This window comes from Pteronotus mesoamericanus, unplaced genomic scaffold (genome assembly GCF_021234165.1).
Source record: "Pteronotus mesoamericanus isolate MK-2021 breed Mesoamerican mustached bat unplaced genomic scaffold, CSHL_Meso_final scaffold_507, whole genome shotgun sequence".
Classification (NCBI taxonomy): Eukaryota; Metazoa; Chordata; class Mammalia; order Chiroptera; family Mormoopidae; genus Pteronotus; species Pteronotus mesoamericanus.
Genome location: NW_026555319.1, coordinates 1,177,442 through 1,202,269, shown reverse-complemented (window position 1 = coordinate 1,202,269; position 24,828 = coordinate 1,177,442). Strand labels below are relative to the sequence as shown.

The 24,828-nt window shown below is 63.1% G+C and overlaps 1 protein-coding gene across 1 annotated transcript in view; it reads right to left on the bottom strand.

Moving 5' to 3' along the window:
• The window catches only part of TMEM132D (transmembrane protein 132D), a 162,310-nt gene that overhangs the window by 86,025 nt on the left and 51,457 nt on the right, over nt 1–24,828 (bottom strand). Inside the window, exon 3 of the mRNA XM_054594006.1 lies at nt 6,563–7,463. Coding sequence (XP_054449981.1) covers nt 6,563–7,463 — 901 coding nt within the window. The remainder of the gene's footprint in view (nt 1–6,562; nt 7,464–24,828) is intronic.

The window sequence follows — 24,828 nt, the reverse complement described above, 5'->3', positions numbered from 1 at the left end:
CAGCCCTGGGAATCCGGGGGCCACCCGGGCGCAGCGCTGAGGCTGGCTGCGTCCAGCGTGAGAGGTCAGCGGGACACAGCCCCTGAGGTGGCCCGAGTCCCTGCTCCGGGGGCCCAGGTGGACCGTGAGCCTGCTCTGGGTCCCCGCTCGCCTGCCCCGCAGCCGGCCTCTGGGCCCGGTGCCCCTGTGGCGTCCACTCTGCACTTTGAAGAGGCCCCGGGAGGGGGCTGCTGGACCCCCACAAAGGGAGTTCCCCGCCCGCTTCTTGCGGCAGAAGGCGGCGGCGTGAGCGCTCCGCCCTGCCTGGCTCGGAGCTGCTCCAGGACTCGGGGGGCCGGGCCGCGGACAGAGGAGAGCGTGTGAACCTGCGGGAAATGAGGGCGGCGGCGCCGAAATCAGACGGGGCTTCTGAAAAACGCAAGCACATCAGTAAGCCGGACCCTGCTGCCCCGCTTTGCGGACGTCCTCGGCCACGCCGTCCCTGCTGGGGGACCTCTGGGCGCTCACGTCGCACGAGGACACGACCGCTGACTCGGCGACCCCGAGCTGCCTCGGGTAACCTTGGGGCCACGGCGCCTGTGATGGACCGGAAAGCTGCCGCCGCTGGACCAAAATCAGCGTCGTCCTGCAGGGCCATTTCTGGAAGGGGGGCTGTGTGCAGCCTCTGGCGGGGGGTGGGGGGCCGCGCGGCCTTGCGACAGGGGCACGCACACGGGGAGGCGGCGGCGGGGGGCGGGGCTCTCTGCGTCCGCACGCCTGCGTCCAGGCAAAGCAGCCGCCCTGCGGTTCCAGCGTCCCGCGCTCCAGCTTCTCCGCCCGCTCCTCTGCAGACTGTGGGCCGGCCGCCCGGCCGGCAGGAGGCACGGACCCCGCTCCAAGGGTCCCCAGCGCCGCCCAGGCCTGGCTTCCACGGCCCGGGCAACAAAGGACGGGCAGAGTGTCCCCACGGCCCACGCGGACAGGGGCCAGGAAAGTCAACAGGGTCTGGAGGCCCCACACCACCGGGCAAACAGTCTCACAGGTAAATGCTCGAGGTCACCGTCACCGCAGCAAGCAGGACCTCCCAGGGCCCAACCCACGAGGCCTGTAAAACCGCATGACTGAGTGAATGGCGGGCGCCGCGGGCCATTCACCTTTCCCTCGCTTTCAGCACTGGGCCGCGGCCATGGAAAGCGACGGTGGGTGGGAAACCCGTGGGGGCCAGAGCGGGGACACGAGGAACTCGGCAGCTGGGTGGCCGGCACAGGTCACCAGGGACATGCTGCACCCTGAGCTTATCGAGAGGCGGCTGGGCCGCGGGTCTCCCCTGCGCCTTCAGGCGTGGCCAGGACGCCCCCTCTCTGCACCCAGCACACGGCTGGGCTCCGAGCCGCAGCCGCGAACCGGCCGACCAGCCCAGAGGAGCTCGGCCCGCGGCGGTACTGCCGGGGAAGCTCCCGAGTGACTTGGGGTTTAGCCCAGGGCTCTATGTCACGCCTTAGTTCCAGCCTTTGCGTCCTGGAAGCGCCAGCCCCACAAGCCCGTCTCCCGGCCTGACGAACATCGACAGGGACAGGACGTGACTGTGGCCGCAAAGTTGTCACTACTCCTCCCACCACAAGGCAAGCCAAGTTCCCGCTGCCCGCTGCCCTCGGGAATGGGGTTGCCCGCGGAGTGCGGAGTGGGGGGCGGGGTGCGCTGGCTTCCGCGGCTCCGGTAGCTCCCTCCCACGGGGCTCCAGCTTCAGCCTGGTTCCCGGAAACCCTTGTCTGCGGGAGCCAGCCGCTCTGCCCCATGAGCGACTGCACTGAGCCCCCGCTGGGAGAAGCTCGCCCCGGCCACAGGGGACGGAGGCAGAGCGGCCGGGAGGGACGGAGCGGCCCACGGTCTGCACGGGGCAGCTTGGGAGCCGCCACCGCAGCTCGGACTCCGGCAGGGCCGTGCCCAAGCAGCTGACGCGGAGAGTAACCAACAGGCTGAACAGCTGTTTAGGCCATCGGGTCTGGGGCGACAGACAGACAGATGCGCCTTCTCATCGAGAAGCCCCGCCCCCCAGAACTGCTGTGTTGCGCTGCCTGTCAACAGAAAACTCCCCAAAACGTGTGACAGGACGTGCAGGTCACCTCCTCACACTCCAACGACCGCGAACTCTCCCAGGCAAGTGAGCGCTCGTGCTGGCCCCGCACCCACGGGGCGCCCGGGACTCCGCAGCTTGGAAAGCTGTTTTGTGACACGAGAAACAGCCACATTTTCTTCCTCTGCCGGTGAAACGAAGGTAGGTGAAAACAAAACAGCACGTTCCTCTCTGTTCAATTCCGTGCAATTAGTCGTAAGAACAGAAATGCCTTTTCGTAAATTATGGTAAATGCCTTCTGCAATATTATGGTATATAGCAGAGCGGAGCAGGTTTCCATTATAACCATTTTCTTACCAAATGAAATTCAGCTCTAAAAAAATAATAGCTATTTCAGAGACTGATTCGCGCTGCATTTATTTCACAGTGCTCTCTCAGTCTTCAGAGGAGGAACAATTTTCAGCAAGGGAGAAGACGGTGCCTGGGCTTAGGTCAAAGCCCAGGCTTTGCTGAGGCCTGTGAGTCCAGGATGAAGGGGCGGGAGGGGCCCCGGAGGCCAGGCCACGGGGTCTGGCAGGCGTGCGTGCCGACCGACCAGCCCCGAGGAATCCAGGGCCTGTGGCTCAGGGTCACCACCTCCGTTCCCAGAAAGCGGACGCGAACGTCGCGCCTCCCGGGAAGAAGCCAGGGCACCAGTGAGGAGAAGGGCGAGCTGAGTGCGGACTGTGAAGGAAGACCCAAGCCCAAGTCACCGGGGTGACGGAGCAACGCCGCAGGGGCAGAGTGGGACAGGGGCGGGCCGCCCCCGCCCCCAGGGCGCACGGGCCTCCGGAGAGGCGCACGCAGCAGCTCGGGTGTTCCGCCAATGCGCCGCGCTGGGAGCGGCAGGGAGCAGCCTGCCACCCTGCACCAGAGCCTCCGCCCCGCCCCCCGCGTGCTGTCCTGTCCCCTGCGGCAGACGAGGCCCGGTGGACTGGGCTGCGGCCACCTGCCCCGAGAGCCGCCCCGGGGGCTGGCGTGTCGAGGGTCAGATGCTTCGTGGGGTCTGCATTTTGTCGGCTTCTGTCGGTCCCAACCCCTGGTCCCACCGACCACAGCCGGGGGACGGGCTCCCGTGGCATGAAGTCTGCACGCTGCTCCTGCTGCCCCCCAGGAGGGCCGTCCAGCAGTCGGGGGGTAAAAAAGTCAGTCCCTGCATTCCGTGGCAAAGCGCCCGGCCTCCGGCTGCTGTCTGTGGGACGGGCTGGGCCCCCTGGAGGAGAAGCCGCAGGGCTGGGGGGCAGCCCCTCCCTGCCTCTCTGGGGGCCGGCAGCCCTGGACACCGCTGCTGGGAACAGCCTCCCCGCCAGGGCCGGCTGCCTGCAGCAGGGAGAGGCCCGCGTGCTGCTGAACGCCCTGCAAGACTGAGACGGCGCATCCCCAGAGAACACACGGCGCGACCCGGTCCCAGGTGTCAGGAGGGCTGAGGTTCAGGGACCCTTATTCAGAGACGGCCTTCGGGCCGGCCGCAGCGCTAGGTGCCGCGTTCTTCACAAAGCCACGCGCACTGGGCACTCACGCATGGCGGCCTCCCTGGAGCGTGCACGCCTGCGACTACCCTGCCCACTCGCCGCCCACTCACTCATCCATGCAAGGCTCTCCCTGGCTTGCAGGGCAGCGCTGCCCGGGAGGATGCTGCCCGGGCGGGTGCTGCCCTGCCCCTGCCCACCTGTCCTGCGGGGGCTGGGGAGCGGGGAGCCGCAAGCCCTGGGCCCCGCCTCACACGCGCACGGGGCAAGCTGAGCGCCTGTGTAACAGTGGGGACAGAGAGGCTGCGGAAGAGCTGCGGGCCTTGGCCTTTGCTTCCGCTGGGTGACAGGGGCTGCGGGCGGGGCCCCTGGAACGGGCTCTCTGCGGGGGAAGGAGCAGGACCAGGAAGAAAGCCCCACGGGCCCGGGGGTTCAGCAGCTCCCTCGAAGGAAAACACTTCAGGAAGCTAAAAGCCGCTTGCCGGTGGGCGAGGCGTGGAAGCGCTGCGCCTCTCCTTCCGTGGGGGCTGCTCCGGAGGACGCGGCCCGCGGGAGCGCGTTTGGAAGATGACAACAGCCCCGTCTGCGTTTCCTCCTCGAAGGTTCGTGCGCACGTGTGCACACCCGTGTGCACACCCGTGTGCACACGCAGGGCAGGGCTTTTAAACCGCCCTCGCGGACAGCATCCACCACAGCGTGCGGCCCCTGTGCGGGCCGTGGGGTTGCCCCGCGGTTGCAGGCCCAGAAGTTGGGAGGGGGGCGGCGGGGGCGGGAGAAGGGGGGAGGGGGCCGGCCACGATGGGGAAGGGCCCGAGGCAGGGCCAGTCTCGAGGTCAAGTGGGAGCCGCCCCTGGGCAGCGCTCTCCCCGTCGCAGGCGGCGTTGGGAGACTCAGGTCGCGCTCGGAGGGAGGCACTGAGGGGCCGGAGGGGCCGGGGCAGGGCGGGCCCTGGGGGAGCGCTCCCGGCAGAGGGCAGCTGCAGCGGCCGCCCACCCTCGCCAGAACCGGGAAGCTGTGCTCCATTAGTGTCGCGCTGACTCCATTAAAAAAGATCCACGGTTTTATTATTTTCTAATTACGAGAATCCAGGCTAAAGGCTAATCATGTTGCAGGAGCCAGGTTTGCCGCCAGCTGTTTTCACAAACAGATAAGCCCTGCCCCCCTGCGCAATGAGCCGCCTTTATCAATGCGGGGAGTGAGTTGCCAGTGCCAGCTTCCAAAGAAGCGGGGTGCACCGCCCCACCCAGCTAGACACACTCCGGGAACGCTTACTAGCGTCTAAACTGGAAACAAATTTTTCTTCTCCACAAATGTCTAAGTGGACTCTGAGCAAATAAAGTTTTGCTATATACTCAAAACGTTCCAGTTTCACGTCTAAAGGCTTCGCCTGCGTTTGTTTCTGAATTCACAACACAGTGGGACCCCTTGCATTATGGGGCCCAGCGAGTTCGTCTCCCGGCTTTGCCTCGGCCTGCCAGTGACAGAGCTGCCCTCGAGGCTCTGAGGGGCACCCCCGGGTGCATCAGACGGCTGTCAGACACAAAGCACTTGGCGACGTTAGCAACACACACACACACACAGACACGACTTGCGGGAGGCAACTGTGGGGTCAGCTCGGCAGAGCGAAAGCCTCGGGCTTCGTGGAAATCGAAGGGCCCAGCCGGGAGGCGGCAAGGTGAGCATCAAAGAGCAGAGACCCCGTAAGAAGGAAACACCCTCATTCAAACTTCACTTCCTATCAGCAGTTGCTCCTCTTCATGAGCTTTGACCCCCACAAAGGACATTCTGTAAGACCACGGACACTGGCAACGCGAAGCCCGAAGCCAGCAGACCTAGCAGAGGCCCACGGCCCGCTGATCGAGGCTAGACGTCCAAGGGATAAAGGGGCACGAGGAGGCCACCGGCCACAGACCCGTTCTCCACCCTACACGCCTGGGCTCGGCCCCCGGTGCCCTCCGCACCCACACCAGGGCACTCCCCGCCCAGCACGAGCCGCGTCCAGCCAGCACAGCCGGGCGAAAAGGCGGCTCCGCGCCCTCAGTCACAGCCACAGACCTCGACGTGCAGGGCGCACGAGCAGGGGAAGGGTGCCTGTCCGAGCTCGCGGCGCCCCGATGAGAACAAAGACGCGCACTGGGCTCGGCGGAGAGGGCCAGCAACACCTGTCGCGGTGGGGCGGACTCTGAAAGCCACGCAGTAAGCCTGCCGTGTCCCCAGCACCCCTGGTCCCACGGGTCAGGACACGAACGTCACCACGGGCCCTTCAGACCAAGCTGCTGAGTTACGGCACCACGGGCTTCGTGACCCAAACAGTTCTGCCAAATGGCTGCAGTAATCCAACCTGCCTGGGCTTCAAATATGGACTTAAAGAGAATGTAATGAGGCCAAGGCAAATAGCATCTTTCACATTCCAAATTCCAAAGAAACAGAAGTAACGCATAATTTCCTCTGAGCTGCAGGGCCTCCCCGTTAAACACCAGGTCCCGGGCTCATTCCCACGTGCGGCCCTCAACACTCCAGCTGCAGCAGCTGACACATTCGTACTCCTGTGTCACCCGCGGCGCGAATTCCTGAGAGAAGTGCAAGTGTCACCGGGGTTGGCGCGTCCTGGACTTGGGCGCATGGGCTCGGACTGGACGCTGAGACCAGAGCCGATCCTCCCTCCCGCACCACACTCGGTGGGTCGCCTGTCGGCCACTGGACTCCGGCCATGCAAGGGCCCCGCTGGCACATTAGCCTGCCTGTCCCGGGCCCCGGGGCACCCCAGGCCTCGCCAGAGGCGTCATGTCCGCGTCCCCCGGCTGCCGTGCGGCAGCCTAGACAGTCGAGTCACAGACACCTTCAACGCCCCACGCCCCACCCGGACGGGCCGCACCGCTCGGCATCTGCAATGAGGAGCGAGGCCGGGGAGCACAGGGCAATTATCAGCCGGCGGGCATGCCCACAGCCCACCGGACACGCGCGCCTGCCCCAGTGGGAGCAGACTCCCGAAGGGACTCACCTCAAGGTGAAGTGGTCCTCTGTGCAGTTCCTGGAGACGGACACGGGGAAGGTGAGCACGTCGCCCCGGCGCGCCGTCTGCGGCAGGTAGTGGATGGCCACGTTGTCGTCCAAACGCAGCTCCCGCAGCGGCGGCCGGTTGTGCGCCTGGTGGAGGAACACGCTCCCAATCCTCTGCAGTGGGGGCCCCGCCTCGTCCGCGTCGCCAGTGCCTGTGCGCGCCCCGCTGCCGCCGCCGCCGCCGGCGCGCGACACCCCCCGGGCGCAGTCTCCGCGCTCGTCGCCCGCGTGCACGGCGTAGTACAGCTCCACGGCGCTGCCCTCGGCCGGGTCCACGGGCCTCCGCCGGCCGGCCACCACTGCGGGGGCGCTGAACCAGCTGGCCAGCAGCCGCAGCTCGGCCACGCACAGCGCCAGCTCGCCGCGCAGCCGGCAGCCGCCGCGCACCACCCGGGTCTCCCGGAAGGCGAAGACGCGCAAGCAGGGCAGCTGCTCCGCGGGGCTGCGCTCGGCCCAGTCGCGGCCCACGATGTGGAACAGGACCTGTACGGTGGGCCGGGACGGGTAGATGTGGTCACGCAGCACGTGGGCCTTCAGCACCCAGCCAAGCGCGGGCGCGCCAGGGGCACCCAGGGAGCCGGCCGGCAGCAGCAGGTCCTGGGGCACCGCCTGCCGCGCCGAGAAGGGGCCGTAGCTGGCACTGAGCACGGGCGGCCGCCGGGCCCGGTGGATGAGGAAGGACTCCACGCGGGACTGCAGGCTGGCGTTGCGCATCACGTCCTGGTTGGCCTCCTTCAGGAAGAAAGACGCGTCGGCGCCGTGCACGCGATAGGTCACCGGCAGGTAGGTGGGCAGCAGGGAGAACCGCTGGACGCTCTCCAGGAGGCCGCGGCCCTGGGTCACTGTCGGGAACGGAGGGCAGGCGTTAGTGAGCGCCGCGGAGGGCGGCCCCGGCGCCGTCCCAGCGTCCTGCAACGTCATCTCGCCCCGCGGGACCCGCGCGCACCCCTGGGCCGAAGCCACAACCCACGACGGCGGGGCGGCTGCACTTCCGGGAGGTCGCCGAGGGATGGCGTGCGGCGTGACGTCAGTGCTGCCGCAGGGTAACGTGGGGCTGTCGTCACGTGGGGCTGTTGCCGTGGGGTGCTGTCATAATGTAGTGACGTCCGTCACGTAATGTTGCCGTAGCGCTGTAGCGTCGTAGCGCAGTCATGTCGTAATGCTGTGATGTCGTAAGGTAGTCGCGTCGTAATGTTGTGACGTCATGTGTAGTCTTGCCGTCATGTTAGGACGTCCGTACCATGGTGATGCCATGATGTTGTGACGTCATAACGCTGTGATGCGACGTTGTAACACTGTAACGGTGTCGCATCCCACTGCAGTGATGTTGTGATGCTGTCGTGTCTAACGTGCTCCTGTCGCAACGTCACAGGGCAACGCATCAATGTCCTGGGCCGGCTCAGCCCGCGCACAGCGACGCCACCGGCGGGAGCTGCCCAGGGCGCGCCCCAGGGCAGGCGCGCTCCCCCTTCTGAGCCCCTGACAGCAGGACCGGCCTGGGAGGTTTTCACCGTGATTGCCAGGTGCCCTCAGGGATAAGCACTGGGAACCTGGAAGGACGACGAGTTGATCGTGCAGCGCAGCGCCTGGGCTCTGCTTTTCCCGGGCCCAGGGCGCGAGCCCAGGGTCTCGGCCCGCTCGTTATTGGTGAATTAAAACGTAAGAGGGAATTTAAAGCACAGGAAGAGAAACCGTGCGGCCCCAGTGGTCGGTCATAGAGATGAACAAAGGTGTGCAGCAGAAGAGCCTCCGTGGGCGCAGCCTGACTCTTTACCTCGGGGGTCCCCAACCTCTGTGGCACTGCGGACCGGCCGTGGAAGACAGTCCCCAAGGACTGGGGGAGGGCTGGTTTCAGGAGGACTCAAGCGGGTTACACGCAAGCTCGCCGCCTGCTGTGCGCCCAGCTCCGAACAGGCCCTGCCCGGGGACGGGTCCGCAGTCTGGAGGTTGGGGACCCCCGGCTTTATCTGGTCCCCTGGTCGCAAGGTGTCTATTCCAGACAGCCGGCGCGTCTTTGAAGTGGAGGCTCCCCAGCTAAAGCTCAAGCCCTGCCCTCGCGCCACGTGCGGGAGGCCAGCCAGCTGCTGGGTCCAGCTAAGCTGCTCCGGGCCTGTGGTGCCGCCCATGTAAACACACCGGGGGCAGCCCGTGCTGCGACGGGGGAGCCCCAGCAGCGGCTGTCGCCGCCCTGCCGTGCGGGCTGGCGTAAGTCGCTCCTGTTCGCCCAGCTGTGAAATCCCCCAACGGCGTATTTCTCCGAATGTGCCTCTGGAGTTAAGCAGTGCGTGACTGGTAATGTACTCGTTTTCAAAAATGTAATGCAAAAAACAATGAAATAAAAAATGCTACTAACATGAAGTCAAAACCAGTATCGCTTGCCATGCCTGGGAGCTGGGCACGCGAATATGTAAGATCCAAACAAAATAATGCTTTCGAATGTCCGTGGCGGTCATGCCGCCCTTCGGGGGTTACGGAGTTCAGGCTAAGGCTCGCTCTTCTCGGGTTAGAAGGACCGGTCACTGCGGGTTAGACAGGCGGTAAGGGTGTGCGGCATCACACAGACCCAGGAACACGGCTGGGCAGGCTGAGGTCAGAAACGGGAATGGGCGCCTCAGCTCGCGGCTTGGGGCCGTGTCCCTATTCCGCCCGTGACGCGCCTACACCTGAGGACACACGGGGCACAGGGAGTGACGGAGGACTCAGGGGCCAAGAGCGATGAAGACAGGCCGCGGCGAGTCAGTGGGCAGCACGCCCTCCCCCCAGGGGAGACAGGGAGGTGGCGAGGAAAGGCCTTGGGGAGCGGGGGTGCCGAGTGGAGCCCTCCAGAAATGGCTGAGGGGACCAGACCACATCATGTCGGGTCCAGGGTGCCAGGCACACACCGCAGGTCCCTGGAACCCCAGCACCAAGGGAAACAGGTGTCAGTCCTCGATCCCGCCCTCTGCGAAGGCCACGTCGGCGCCAGTGTCCCTGAAGCAGCTTCTCTCTTCCTCCCTGAACATGCCCGTCCTCGGGCAAAGGGCAGCCATCCCAGACCTGAGGTTTGCAGCGGCCTTACTCACGCTCCGGTAGCAACACACGGGCAGAAATTGCGTAATTCAAAAACCACCGGAAGGGGCTTTAGAAGTGGACATTACCAGCTCCAGGACCACTGGCGTTCAAGGCCACGCCCCCCATTAGGCCAGGCCCTTCTCAACAGCAGCCATGTAATTATCTCCAGCTCTTCTTCACAAAAAGCAGCCAAGTGCTGAGGCTCATGGCACAGACCTGCTCAAAGGCCCACGGGAGCACCTCTTCCCAGGCACTAGTCCGCCTGGGGCGGGGCCCTCCGGGCAGCTGCGTGTGGCCAGCGGACAAGGCAAGAGCTCAGCCGGAGGGGACGGGCCCGGGCGCCGCTGCGCCGGACCCCTCGGGGTCTCCGGAGCACCCGTGCGATGAGGGCACGGCCCAGAGCGTGGGAGGCCCGTCCAGTTCTAACACGGCTGGCGTGGAATCCACGCTGCGTCCCCTTCAGCCTCTGGGCAGGAGCCTGCCAGACCCACGCGGGCAACCCGTGCTCCTAGGCATCTGCCACAGCGACGGCACGGCCACGCTCGGGGCGGAAGGAGCCGCGCGCTTCGGCAGGCGGGGCTTGAGCTGTGCCAAACCCTGTGAGGCTGCCGGCCTGGGCCCGGCGGCGCCGGCCCACGCAGCGGTTTTGTGTGGCTCAACCTGAAAAGCCTCTCTTCCTCAAAAATCAAGGTACCCTAGACACCGCCAGAGACTCTGTTCCTTAACAGGATTACAGGTCACACCTTTCTGGAAGTCACTCGGAAATTGTATCTCTACGAGCTTGTGTTTTTCACAGCTGAGCTCCGGGGACAGCAAAGAGCAGGCGGTGAGCTTGTTGCTAATTCCTGATTAAAGCTGCCTCCTTCGTGCCTGCACTGGGTACCTCCCCCCCCACCCCCCCACCCCCCATCTGCTAGGCTACGTCCCTGTCGCTCCTCGGGCTGCCTCGTGAAAGCCACTTCTCTGCAGCGCTTCCCTGGCCCGCGCCGTTCGGGGCCCGACGGCCCAGCGATGTCCGCGGGCCCTGTGCCGGCCCGTCTCACCCTCTGCTGCAGTGGCTCACGGGCAAGTGAGCAGCCATGGCACGTGGGCCTTCTCTCCGTTCCAGGTACAGTCCTTGGGCGAGCGCCCAGGAACAATTAGGAGCTTAGCGAATGTCTGGCCCACGCACCATCGGCTGCGTCAGCGAGGTCGTGTTTCTGCATCCGGGTTCTGTGCGCCGCCTCCCCCGCGGCCTCTGAGTTTGCACAGGAAAGCAGCGGGGTCACCGTGAGCAGCGCTCGAAGCGAGGTCGTGGCTGACCTTCACTCCACGTGTGGCCTGTGCGTCGTCTTGCCTGGTCACTGGCCTCCCCGTTTATTGCTTAAGAATGCTCCAAGTCCACCTAGAGTTACTGTTACTTCCTCTTCTAAAACAAAGTAACAAAAACAATGCCAGTTCTGGTCCACAGCGGGAGGGGACGGGCTCATGTGGAAACTGCATCCTCGAACTCCCCGGGGGTGACTGTTAGAACCTGACACCACCGGTTCCACCTGAAAATGAGCCAGGTGTCAATTTTTTTTTTTTTTTAAAGTGCACAGTGAACCTCAGTAACGCCTTGAGAAAAACATCTCATCTGAGTTTGGTGCCACAGACTTAAACACGCGTGAGAGGAAGGGACACGTTCACATCTTAGGCAACTCCGTGGCCCTGGAAAGGATTTATATTAATTTTGACATTTTTGAAAGAAGCCAGTGCGAAAAGACCACACACTGTGAGACTCCGACCCTGACATTCTGCACAAGGCAAACCTGCGGGGCCCGCGAGAGAGGTCAGGGCTGGGGGGGGGGGGGGGGGGCGGGGGGCGGGGGCGGTGACCGGACAGGGAACGGGACTGTGCTGGGGGCAGGAAGCGGCTCTGTGTGACACCATCCACTGTCAGAGCCACAGGAAGGACACCCGCCGGGGCTGCCCCGATGCGAGCGCCTTTTCTGCCTGTTTTCCTGGTTGAGCCTGCGGGTCCCGCCCCTGTGACGTGCCCCCGTTCACGGTCGTAGGTCCAGGGCCCAGAACCACCCCCGGGCACACAGGGACAGTAAGGTCGTGCACGTGGGTGGGGAGAGTAAACACAGGGATGGAGGGAGGAACTGGGGGCAAGTAGCTGAAATCCCATCTCTCTGCCTCAAGGCCAGCTGCTCGCTGCCCCGGACCCACTCCCAGGGGGTCGTCGCTATGAAATCTTCCTGAAAGCCGGTCGCGGTAACACCGAGTGCGAAGATGCCACTGGGACACGGAGCGCCGATTTTATTTCTCACCCTCAACCTAACCGGAGCGGCCGGCCGCCTGCCGCGGCCCGGCACGCGCACTCGGTTCGCCGTGAAAGAACTTCATTAAGTTGCTTTATAGGAAGCCCAGCAGAGTGTCACATTTCACATTTTGAAACTGTGTATATTAATGTTTAATTAGTTCAGGGATGAAACAGCTTTTCTGTAAACCCCACACACAACATCTTCCCCCCTTCTCCCTTTTCCGATGGCAGCGTCGTTTTGAGTGATTTCATCCGTGGACCCTACTTCCTGGAAGACGACAAGAGAGAGGACAGGCGAGGAGGAGGGAGAGCGGGGGACGGGGCAAGAGGAATGAGGGCCACAGAAACGACGGCCACCTGCCACCCTCCGGTCCCTGGGGTCCCTGAGGCCCCGGGGCCCTGGCGTCCGGGGGCAGATCCGCAGACACAAGTGCAAACTCCCACCGGCAGTTCGGGGGGGAGGCGGCCGGGTCGGAAGACACCTGTGCGTTGGGGGCGCACGCGCCCGTCCCGTGTCTGGACTCTGATTGCTCTGGGGCCGCTTTACAACGTGGGGGATCACTGAGAGCAGCTCGAAGTCATTCTGGTCTGTAGGCGTGCGAGTCGATTCTCTGGGGGGAAGGGACGGCCCGCCCCGCCCCTGGGCCCCCAGGCCTGCGTGGACACGGGCGCTCCAACGCCCTTTCGCGCCGCCGCCACGAGCGCCGCTTCTGCTTCCCCGCCGGGTGGACTCTCACAGCTGCCCGATGTCCTCGCTTCGTTAATGAGCTAAAAACACTCTGCACCCACCCAGGCTGCCTCGTCTGCACCGTGGGACCGGGCGGTGAGGGGCCAACGCGCGGGCGAGGGAGGGTGAGGTCCAGGCACAACCAGCCCCAACACACCTGGCAGCGCCCTGCAGGGCGGGACTCATGGGCTGCTAGAAAGTGATAATCCCCTCCCGAGGCCCCCGAGCTAAGGGTCCCCGGGTCCAGAACGGGGGCCACAGCGAGCGAGCCCGGGCAGACGCTGTTTCCGGAAAGCGTTCAGGACCCACAGCCACCCTGAACGGCGTCTGATGTGCACTCTGGAGTGGGATTTGAGTGCAGTTTTAAACCCACAGAATGTGGACACACTGAACTAAGGCAGCTGGACCGAGGGCCCATCTCCAGTAGCAAAGGGACAGCGAGTGACACTGAGGCCTCCGAAGCAGATGCGCTGACTCCGGCACCTGGAACGTCGAGGGGGCTCTGACCGCCCAGCGGCGTGGCCAGAGGAGGGGCTTTGGAGCCCAGCGAGCGCGCAGGAGGCCTGGCGGGTGCCGGCGGCCTCCCGAGCAGCTTGTACAATGACAGCGCACATCTGTCTCGGAACCATGGCGAGGCTGCGAGGGGCAGCGCGTGGGGCCCAGAAATTAGAAGCCTCAGAGTGCGTGCGGGGGCGATCGGCCGAGCTGTCCAAAGGCGGTGTGGCAGCTAGGACACCGTGCACCCAGAGGTGCCCGCGCGTGGCCCCAGCCGCTGCGCCGGGGTGAGCCGGCACGAGGAGCTTCGTGGCGCGGTTGTGTTCAGAGCTGTGCGTGGAAGGGGGGTTATCTTGGAGCACCGGGTGGGCTCACTGCCATCGCGAGGGTCCTTAGCAGCGGAAGCAGGAGTCAGAGTGTAGGTCTAAGGTGTGAGAAGACTCGGCCCATCCATCGGCGCTGGCTTTGGCGGGGGGAGGGGGCCAGGAGCCAAGGAACACAGGTGCCTTCAGAGAAGAAAAAGCAAGGACACAGGCTCACCCTTAAAGCGCCCGGAGAGGGCTGTGGACACGCCGGACGAGGCCCGTGTCACACGTCCGGCCTCCGTGCCTGCAAGACCATGGCCCCGTGTGATTTCACGCCGCCAAGTTTGTGGCGATTTGTCACCAGGGCGATGAAAAGTTAACCCAAGCGGCAGCTATCAATCAGTAGCAGCATCGATCCGCTTGATCATCGCGTTTATTTTTCGGGGACCTGCGGCAGGCACCCGGGCATGGGGACGACGGAGCAGGCGAACCCCCGGGGGCAGGGCCGCCGGGGCCGCAGCCGACACGCGGGACATCTTGCTGTCCCTGGGCGACAATGAGCGTCCTCCCTCCGCGGCCACTGCAGCCCGGCCCCTGCGCTGAGCCGCGTGCAGCCCGATCCGCCACACCTGGCGCGCGCAGCGGGGCCGGGCCCCCGCCATCCGGGGAGGCCTTTCCTCCCTCCTCTGTCCCTGGATGAGGAAACGGGTCACCTTCCGGAGCACAGGAGGGGCACTCGGCATCCCTTGCGGTGGGACACCTGTCCTTCCGCCTTCTCCACAGCCCTGGCCGCGCCACGGTGGACACGGATGTGCTCCAAGTAGCAATTTTAAAGTCTGCCCGGAAGTGAGACAGGGCAGCACCCCAATCCTTTGGGGGGTGCTGCTTGCCTGTTGTTGTAAAAACTGTCAGAAAACCCAGACCTGAGCAATTCGACCAAAGGAAGGCATTTCTTTTGCTCCAACATCTAAAAGCTCCAGAGGCCTCAAAAGGCAGGATGTGGGTCCGCTAGCAGGCCTGTCCTTTTGCCTCTGTTTCCTCCAAAATGAACAGATTTACTTCCAGGTGGCTAGCGCCCCCCCCCCCCGCACCGGCCGACCTTCCCCCAGGGTCCAACCCACCCAAAGCGGTAGTTTCTCTTCCTTCCTGATTGAAAATCTGAGGCTGGGTGATCATTGGCCCAGACTGAGTCACGTGTTCGCAACGAAGCCAATCGCCGCGGCCAGGGGAATGGAATACGCTGCTCGGCGAGGCCCCCATTCCCACCTGCGCTCCACTGGGATGGACCCAGCCCCAGCCGCAGCCGCGGCCCGGGACCGGCAGGAGTCCCCAGAGCACGTGACAGAACTGATAAGAACCTGGTTCTGATTCGCCGCGTTGCTGTGGCAGTTTTATTCCCAGTCCTAGTGAGAAGGGGGGGAAAAAAACCCAGAACAACGCAGGCTGCTTGATCCTACTTCATTCTTTCTGGTGTGGCTTCCGCTTCCGCATTTTGGTTTCTTTGGAAACCTGTTTATATGCAAAGCTGTTTTACAGGGGAAATGAGGACGAGAAGGAAGGAGGAAAGTAATATTTATTGTGGGTCTTTTTTCCGCAGGTCAGGCAATGTTATTCGGTGCCCACCGTGGTACCCGGACGCGCAGTGCATTGCTCCCACGTAGCCGGTAAGAAAGTCGAGGCTGGGAGGACTGAGACCCTTGGCTGCCCGGACAGAAGGTGGCCAAGCCTCGTTCTGGCACGTGCACCCTTTCCCTCCGGAATGCCGGCCTCCCAGTGACACAGAAGCCGATTTATCCTAAAACTACTAATTAGAGAGAAGAAGTAATTTCCTTCCTATGCATCTCTGAGGATAAATATGAATTAGAGAATTCGCCGTGCCCCTGGCGCGCACAGGCTCTTAATTTGTCCTTTTACTAAAGTCAGGGAAAAAATGGCCAAAAATTAACCCACTTTCCACCATTTTAAGGACAACATAGGAAATGGAAATCAGGCAGCGAAGTGGCAAGGAAACGCATGCTAGGTCAGGCTGTCCGGGCTGGGAAGTGGCCGGGCTGCCGGCGGCCTGTCCCCGCCGGCTGCGCAGCTTTGGGGGGTCGCTTCACCCGCCCAACGCAGAGCGCGACAGCGTGGCCTCGTGCCGCTGCTGAGCTACCTCGGTTACTCCGCGTGCGTGTCCCGCGTGTGCCAGCTAGTCTATTATTACTAGGGCTATTTTCAGGGGTGGCAATCTGGCCGTCCCAGAGAAAACCCACGAAGAGCTTCCCACATACTCAAGATGTCACCTAAAAAAAAAAAAAATGAAGACGTGGAAAAATCATCAGATCCAGTTCAGGTGAAGAATAATAATAGTAGTAAATATATTTTCTAAGATGGAAAAAGTGCTCGAGCCCATAACAAAGCTGGAGACACATCTTGACTGAAACAACATGATTCGCCTTTTGGAAGGCGCTTGTCCACGGGCCTGCGCCCCTGTGAGGGGCGTGTGCCGCGAGGGCCTTCGTTGCCTAGTTTCAGCATCAGGCGTTTGTTCACCGCGCCCCGTTTCTGGGAGCCTCAGGGGGAAAGCCCGTGAAGGCGCTGGATGCTGGAAACAGACGCAGCTGAGAGGCTTTGAAGAGGAACCCCTGAGTGGTTTCTCCTACGGAAAGGGCTTGTTTGCGGGCGGGGGGCTCCACTGTGGACTGTTTGCCTCAAACGTTAACCGCCAGCACCTAAACTTTCGATTCAATGGAGAGCCTCGGGGCGACAAGTTGATCCCACCCTGGCGAGGGAGAGATGCCGGGCGGCAGGCGAGCTCGAGGCTCCTTCAAACAGCGTCTCCGGGGCGCGTGCGCCAGGGCCGGCCTCCCCCGCCGGGCGGGGAGCTCGCCCGCCGGACGGCCAGCCAGTGGCCGCGGCTCCTCGCCGCGTCCCAGGTGAGCGGCAGGCGCCATCGAGGGTGCCTGGCCAAGGACACCGTCAGTGCTCCAGCAGGACACATTTTGGAGCTGTCCTCGGCGTGGGCATGTCGCGGGCCGCCGTGGGTTCGCCAAGAACACAGACGCGAGCGGGGGTCTCCCCCCCGAGGCCAGGCTAACGCCGACCATGTCCTAAGTGACCAGGAAACTGGAAGTGACTGGCAGCGGTCCTGGGAGCCCAGGTGTCGGAAAGCACGTCCCCACCCAGGGGACCCCGGGAGGGCTTGTGGGATCCCGTCTGCCCCGAGCTTGGCAGGGAACAGATGTGCACAGGTGGCCCCGATTCCGACGCTTCTCTTGGTGCTCAAAAATAACCCGTGTCGCCGCGAGGGCCGGACAAGGGCCGGACGACCTCCGGCTCTTAGGCAAGTGTGTTCAGCGAACGCGGTGTCGCAGTGCCCCGGGCGACCGGCGGGGGCTGAGCTGCGGCAGGCCTGGCTGACCCCGGGCGCCCCGCGCAGCTGCCCAGAGACGCTGGGACCTGCCCGCCACCCCCGATGCGGGCTGCCTCCCGTGGGTGTGGCCCAAACAGAGAACGCGTCTCAGCTCAAGGGAGGTTCTACGGTGTCGCCAGGCCCAGCAGCCCCAGGTACGCTCAGGCCTCTCTCTAGGCCTCTCACGGTGCCCTTCCGGTCGCCCCCATTTGGGCAACGTGGAGACCGAGGATGAAAACCAAAACACAGGTGGCGTCTGGCGTCGGGGAAGGGGAGGGTGGAGGGCGAGCGGGGAGGAAGGGCCCCTCCGCCCCGCCTTGTCCCCCGGCCCGTGAGTTACGTCCCTGAGACCTGGCTACTCTGCATGAGACAGTCTCTGCTGAAGTGACTCACACATTAAATTAACGATGCAGACGTGGAATGGGAGTGTGGGCGGATTGATTCATGGGTGTCACAGGAAGGAAATTGGAAACCGTAACCTTAAAAGCCCGCCAGAGTTTGGAACTGAAGACAGGAAGGAAAGAGCTACAGTAACGCAGCGAGAGCGAGGAGACATGCCAGGCACGGCAGAGGGTGGGCCACCTGCCTCTCTGCGCCCCCCGCCCCCACCCTGCGCCACCAGGAAACGGTCTTCCTCCCTGGCCCTGGGCTGCGACCCGCGCGTCGGAGCCACGGCCAGGCCCGCTCTGCTGGCTCTCCTCTGCATGTTGGAAAAAATGTAAAAAGACACAGTGAGAAACCTGAAGGATGGCGCCTGTCTGCTTAGGGCACCAGGGTGGGGGGGCGGGGCCGCTAAGAGCCCCCGCTTCGCTCGGCCACCAGGAAGGACACAGACTCGGACTGCACAGAACGCAAAGCAACGAGAGCCCTGGGGGAGGGGTCCCGACCACAGAAGGTTCTCCACAACCGGGGCAGAGATAAACAAAACTGTTTCCTTTAAAGGAGGATGAAAAACAGAAACTCACATCTCATCGTATTTTTTCTCATTTCTCCTTCCGTTTGCCAACAAAATCTGTTCCCGAGCGAGCACAGCTTATTTTTACTCCTTAATCGGGGCGATTGCAATGACTGCCGTCGCCCGGCTCTGCCTGGAAATGCCTCCCCCACCCGCCGAGCGACGCGACGCTGCTCTGCTGACACGTCGGGGAGCCGGGACATCGGACGGCCCCCCCCCAGCTTGGCCCTCACGTGGGGCGTCCGGGCCTGGCAGGCAAGGGCCCCCTAACCGGGGAGGCGACTCTTTCCCCGTGTTCGGGTTCTGGCCTGCGGAGGCGGGAAGAGCTGCTCTCAAACCTCGTTGTACGTGCTATTTGTCCCATCCCAAGACGGCCTTCGCCGGGCAAAGGGCACTGTGGTTATGCAGAGGGACTCGTGCGGGGCCGCGGGTCCCAGGTTTGAAGAGCACACTGCCGTCCCCCACTCGGTGCCGAGGACGCCCAGGCAGATGGTGGCAGAATGTCACCCCACCCATCTTTCTGTTACTTCTTTTTTAAAAACCCTCCCCGGTGCGCACAGCAGATGTTGCCAACTCCAGGCCCATGAGCCAATTCTGGCTCCAAAGCCTGTTTTATTTGACTGTGTGTGGTGTTATTTAAAATCATAATTAGGTCTTAATGCCAATATTTATAAAACAGATTTCACATAGAAACTCTCGACTCTAGGTTTTTCCTTCACACATTGCAAGATGTGACAAATCTGTGAGTCCGTCGCCATATTGTAACAAGCAACAGAGCTGTGCCCTTCCGGTGGGGCGAGAACTCGCGGGTTGGCCACAGTCCCCACCCAGCCCTGACGCCTCACCTACACCGCACGCGTCCCCTGCAGGCACTCGATGGCTGATCTCTAGACTGGAGGACCGCTCACAAAGACAGGAGGGTCGAAGCGATCACAGTGGCGAAGCTCCGGAGGCGAGGAGGGGGTAGGGGGTGCGGGGTGTTGCAATAGTCCAGACGAGGGATGACGATGACAGGACGTGGCCGCAATACGGACGCGGCGCAAGGGCAGAGGCCGGAGGGCGCAGCGGCCGCGGAGCGGCTGTCCTCCGCCGAGCCCGCCCGCGCGGCCCCGCTCGCGCCGCACTCTCCTCCGCTGCGTCCCGCCGCAGGGCGCGGTGGGAGCGCCAGCGGTCCAAGCGGAGAGCTTTCCCGTCGGGTCTCAGGCGCAAACGGCAGCCCAGGGTCCGACAGGGTCGCTCTTCACCAGCTGGGCACGAAGGACATCAATCGGTCGTGGCCGCAAAGGGAGACCACCTGCCAGCCAGGTGAGACCAACGCCAGTGCTCTTGAAGAATTAAAAATCCTAAGTAATTACCCCCCTGTAGTCCCCGCGCTGGTTCCATTCATGCCGTCCTGTGCTCAGACCTCGTCAAAATGAAAGAGGCCGCGGATGGAGGGAGTACACTATTCACAAAAGGCACACAAGCCCTCACGTGCTGCCTTTGACATTCCAGCCACTTGAAAGGAGCTTCTGCCCTTTCAACCAAAATCCCCTCCAGCTTTTAAGACTCAGGTCAGACTCCACCTCCTCTGTAAAGCTATTTTTTCCTACCACCCCATCGTTGACCCCATTTTTCTCTCAACTCCGACAGCAATTCTGCTTGTTCAGTTCGCGTGCAGCGAGCCAACGAGTTCCTGGCGACATTCTGTGACTGTGGGCTGCCATTTAGATCATTAATTGTGACGAACCACAGAAAGTGTTGCCAAAACCACAACCCCGTAGAGCTGACCAAAGTCGAGTTTACCTCAGCGGAGATCTGCTACTCTTGGATACAATGACTTTGACAAAAGAAAAAAAAAAAAAAACAACACCACTTCTGTGCGTGAACAAAAAAATGGACATGATTCTGGTGTTTAATTTAGAATTTAATCCCCAGCAGGTGCTCCATCCCCAACCCGCCCCCTTCTCCTTCAGGCCCCAAGAAAGGACGAAGCTCTAAAACGTGGGAGAACTGGGTTTCTTCACTCACAGAAAGGCAGACACACGAGGAAGACGTCATGGACTTGAACTTCTGACTCTAAACAAATATCCAGCTTCTCAGGGGTGACGTGGCGCAGGCTCCAGGAGACGATCAAATAACAGAGAAAGGGCCGCACTCAAGGAACGGCCACCCCCAGAACCGTGGGTAAAACCTAATCAGCGTTACTTCTGTGGGTCCGAAGGTGTCAGACGCAAGAACGAATCTGAGCCGCCGCTCTTACAGCACAAAACCACAGAAAATTCAAACCGAAAGGCTAGACGAATTTGCAAGTTGAACGTTCAAAATGCTACATTTCACAACAAAGTACTTGGAATTCACGGCCACCGGCCGCTGCCTGATTATACGGCAACAAGGAACCGGCGGACGCGATCCCGTTACATCCCTGACCTGAGCCCTTACCCCAGTCTGGGTCACCGCTAACTGAACGCCTGTGAGCCTGCGTCCGGGCGTGGCCGTGGCGCGGAGCACGGGGTGGCGTGAACCAGGCAGCTGCTGACACAGCACCTGAGCACTGAAGCAGGTAACGGGGGGGTGAGGGGCCCACGTATCTGCAGAGACCCTCCTGCCTTCGGTGGCCCCCTGGGAGACTGACCTAAGGTTTGGCTTCTCAGCCCAGCCCCGCTGAGCTGAGGGCCTCGGCTCCCGGTGGAGGGGCTGCCCTGTGTGTCCCAGGACATTTGGCAGCACCTCTGGCCTCGACCCAGGAGCCAGGGGCACCTCGTCCTGTGGGGACATCCAGGTCCCCACGCAGGTGGCCGAACAGCCTTTTAACGTGTTCCCGACAGTCAATGACTGGAAGATAAGGGGTCTCGGAACTTAAGTCGCCTGCTGCGCTCACGGGCCTCACAACAGCAGCTTCTCTGGAGGGTGTGCGGCCCCTCATTTCCCAGGCCCCCCCAGCCCGCTGTCCCCCAGCCGCGGCCGGGGGCGCCGCCGCCCCGCCTGCGGCTCCTGTCGCTGGCTGGCCGGGTAGGGCCGGGTCTGCAGCGTCGGCTCCGAAGGCAGAGAAGTCCCGCCAGGAACGCAGTGGCTGGTTTTTTGGCAAGCACAGTGCAAACAGCAGGACAAGGAATTATAAGAGCAACTTTAAAAATCGTCATCCTGGTGTCCCCGAGGCCCAGGACAGCTGCCCCTCTGCTGGCTCGAGGGTGGAAATCAGCACTAGGCTTCGTTCATGGCTCAGGTCCGCAGCCACAGGACGGTGTCGCAGAGACAGCCAGTAAAACGGAGATTTTAGGAAAACAGTCTCCTGGCCCCTGGCAGCCTAGAGGGGCTGGCGGCCCCGCAGCGAACTTCGGTGCTTCTGCGGGCACCGCGCTGGACTGATCGGCTGTTACCGAACACGCTAAACGGATTAAGTGGCTCTTCCCTTCCTTTGTTAAAATCTTACTTAAAACGTCTCTGCTATAGTCATCTACCCAATAGCAGGGAAAATCGATGTGATTAGAGATCGTGCTGCTAAACCTAAGTGCCCCTGAGTCCTTATTGCTAAATAAATGGAATGAGAATAACCATGGTCCGCCTTTGGAGCAGACACCTCCCACCGAAGGCCTAGGTGGAGTGGACTCTTTTGCAGGAGAAAAGGGAGAAAGGGGAGGAGGGGGAGGGGAGGAGGGGGGAGGGGAGGGAGGGAAGAGGTGTCTGTGTGAATGTAACAATATGTGCACCCCCCATCTGATATGTAGGCTTATACTTGAGAGGCCAGAGATGAAAAAAAAGGGGAAACCCTGACACATCGAAGCAAGACGCGGACACGTCCTGGGGAGGCCGAAGTGTCACTCCCTTCCCTCTCGCCGGGGGAAGGGGCCGAAACCTTGCGGCTAGGGCTGCAGCTGGGCTCCGTGCATCCTCCCTGGTTTTGCCTCTTTATCAGAAAAGCGCCCCCGAGAGTCCCGACCGTCGCCGTCCGGAGGTCGCGAACCCTCGCCTTCGGGGCCTCGCCTCCCGCAGTCACACCGGGGGCCTCGCGGCTTTCGAAGCGGAAGCCCGGGAGCTACGCGGGGCTTTCCACCCTCCAAGCACCCGGCCCTGCACGCGCCCAGCGACCGCGGCTGGGCCGGGCGTCAGATTCGGCCCCCGCAGCCAGGCCCTGGAAATGCGGATGCGGGGGGCGCCTGTCTGCCTGGAGGCGGTCATTTTCTACACTGGGAATGGCCCCCTTTTCCGGTGACGAATGTCCTTTCCTATCCGGGCAGCCGCAGCAATTTTAATGACTCCTTCACTGCCGCGGGTCACACGGACTGCAAGGATCGACCCCGAATCACTGATGTCTGGGGAGAATGTTCTAGGCCCTTCCTTCAGTGGCATCCCCCACCTGAGCGCGGGACCGAGCGCAGGGTGGAGGAGGAACTGGGGGGTCGCCCTGTTGTTCTCTTCAGGCCCTGGAAGGAGGGGTGAGCAGCCCTCAGAGGCCCGGGCACCTTCTTCGCTCTGCTCACCAGTTTAAATGCTAATCCGCCCCGGGCGCACCCAGAGCTCCCGCCGCACCTGCGCCGGGGGCCCTCGCAGCCGGCTGCGTTGACACCTGAAACCTGCCCTCACCCTGAGTGCGAGCGTGCCACGCGGTCTTCTGGTGCGCTCACCTGGCAGGGCGGGGGGGAGCGTGCCGCGTGCGGCAGGTCAACGCGATCACTTCCCAGGAAAGGCAGAGACCGCGACGCTTGTGGGTCCTGAAGCAATTCAGGTTTTGCCCCCTGCACCGCTGTGGAAAAGTCACGGTCTGCCAACACACCGCAGTCCCCGGGGAGAGGGCTTTACCCCCCCCCCCCCGGGGCCCTTTCAAGGAACGGTCACGCCCATGCCTCTGGCGCAGTGCCCGCCTCCAGCCTGGGACTCACCCTGAATGGAACGAAGTGTGTTCTTTGAAGCCCAGGATTGCGTGACAAGGGGAGACCCGGCTAACGCAGCCCGCGCCCGGGGGGCGGGGGTGCTGCACGCCTCGCAGGCAAAGGCTCTGGGGCTTGTCTCCCCGCAACGGGAAGCCGCCCCGGGGTTTACGCTGCAGAGCGGTTTGATTTCATTTGCTCTGGGACTCGCCCTGCTGCCGCGGGGGTGGGGGAGTGACCACAAGGAGCCAAGAGAAGAACTGCCACAACCCCCGCCCCCGCCAGAGGGAGACGGGTGAGGAAAAAGGACGGCACCTTCCCAGGGACCCGAGGGCAGAAAGATGCCATCGGACTGGAAGTAAGAAGTCAGGCCGTGAGAGACTGTGGATGTGGGGGTGGGCGGTGGGCTGTGATGCTTCGTGGCACTGAACAAAGAACATTCTATTTTCTCTCTCAACAAAGAAACACATTTTTTTACATGTACACAGAAGCCATTCGTGCTGGGAGCAGGGAGATTTCATCGGGCATCCAGTCCTGCACTGAGGACCCCGCAAGGCGAGGACCACGGGCGGTGGGGAGCCTTTATTTAAGGGAACGTGGCAGCCCGCCCCGGGGCCTTCCCGCCTGGGGGTCCTCCGGCCGCCGCCCTCGCTCCGGGACCATCCCAGGCTCTCCTCAGACGCAGGCTCCCTGTCAAATTTTACCGCCCAGTTTGGTGGGCCCCACCTCCAAAGGATGCGCAAACCTCCCTGCTTCCCGCGCCCCGAGGGCCGCCGCGGCTCCCCCGCCCCACGGCCGCCCTCGGCCGGCACCGGACCGGAGCCTGTCGAGTTGGAAGCCGGTCGTGGGCCTCAGTCTCTCGCCTCCCCCTTCCCAGGAGATGCCCAACCCACAGCAGCCTCCCCGCGCCTGAGCCCGCCTGGCGGGCAGCTGACACCTCTCGGACCGCGCCTCCCTGTCCCCAGCCCCGGGCCTCTCCGCCCTGACCCTAACTGGCCAGCGGCCGCCCCAGCCGGGCCGTCGCTTGCCCGGCTCCACGTGGATGAGCTTTGCTCAGATGCCCACAGAGGGGCCCCGGCGGCTGCGTGGGAGGCTGGGGCTCGGTCACGGTGATGCTGGGATCTACAGCGAGGAACAGCTCTGTGGCTTGGTCTCCCTTTCTGGCTCAGAGCTCCCGGAACCCTTCTCATTTCCTATGAGGACAGCAGTAAATGTGTCCTTTGTCGTGTGAATGCTGTGGTGGCTTTTGGAAAGCACCTGAGGGTGGGGGCTGGGCAGAAGAACCCACATGGCGGCCAGAGGGCTGAAGCTTTCAGTCCCACCCCCTCTGACCTCCGACCTCTGACCTCTGGGGGACAGAGGGCCGGAGGGGGGATCGGTCGCCCGCCCGCGGCATCACGCCTGGGGGCAGAGCCTCCATCGCACTGCGGAGGACCAGCCCCGGAGGGCTCCGTGCCGCCCCCCCCCCCCCCCCCGCACCTTGTCCTGCGCACCTCTTCCCTCTGCCTGTTCCGGGCTGTCTCCTCTCGTAATGAACTGGGGACCTAGTGCCGCAGGACGCGTCTCCGGGCCCCGCGAGTCGCGGCAGAAATGCAGTCGGCCTCGGGCTCCTCAAGCCTTGCGCTCGCCGCATTTCGACCAGAAAAAATGGTGCAGCCCGTGGCGCTTGCTCGGGGCTTGTCACAGTTGCTGGAGCTTGTGTGAGTCGCGACGAGCCCCACAAGAGAAAGTCGGCTGTGGGAAAAATCCACTCGGTGCTGGTCGGCTTCAGCACCCATCGTGCGTTCGGGGACGAATTAACAAGGAGCACCGAGGTGCTGCTGTGAATCGAGCCCAAGGAGGGGCCGCGGGAACCTCTGCCTCACGGACGGTTGGTCAGGAGCCCGGGCGACCGCGGAACCTGTGACCGGTGTCTGAAGCCGGGCGTCTGCAGGCAGACGGTGATGGGGCCGGGAGAGGCGGGACACGGTCGGAGTGTTCGGAGGTGCAGACCGCCCCTCCCCGCCCCACGCACACGTTGGAATTGGTCCCAGGAAACGAAACCGAGTTTGAGGGAGAAGACGGGGGCCTGAGCAGCTCTGGGGACTCCGGGGGGGCAGGACTGGGGGGTCGTGTCCAAGAAGCCCAGCCGTGATGACAAGCGCTCCCA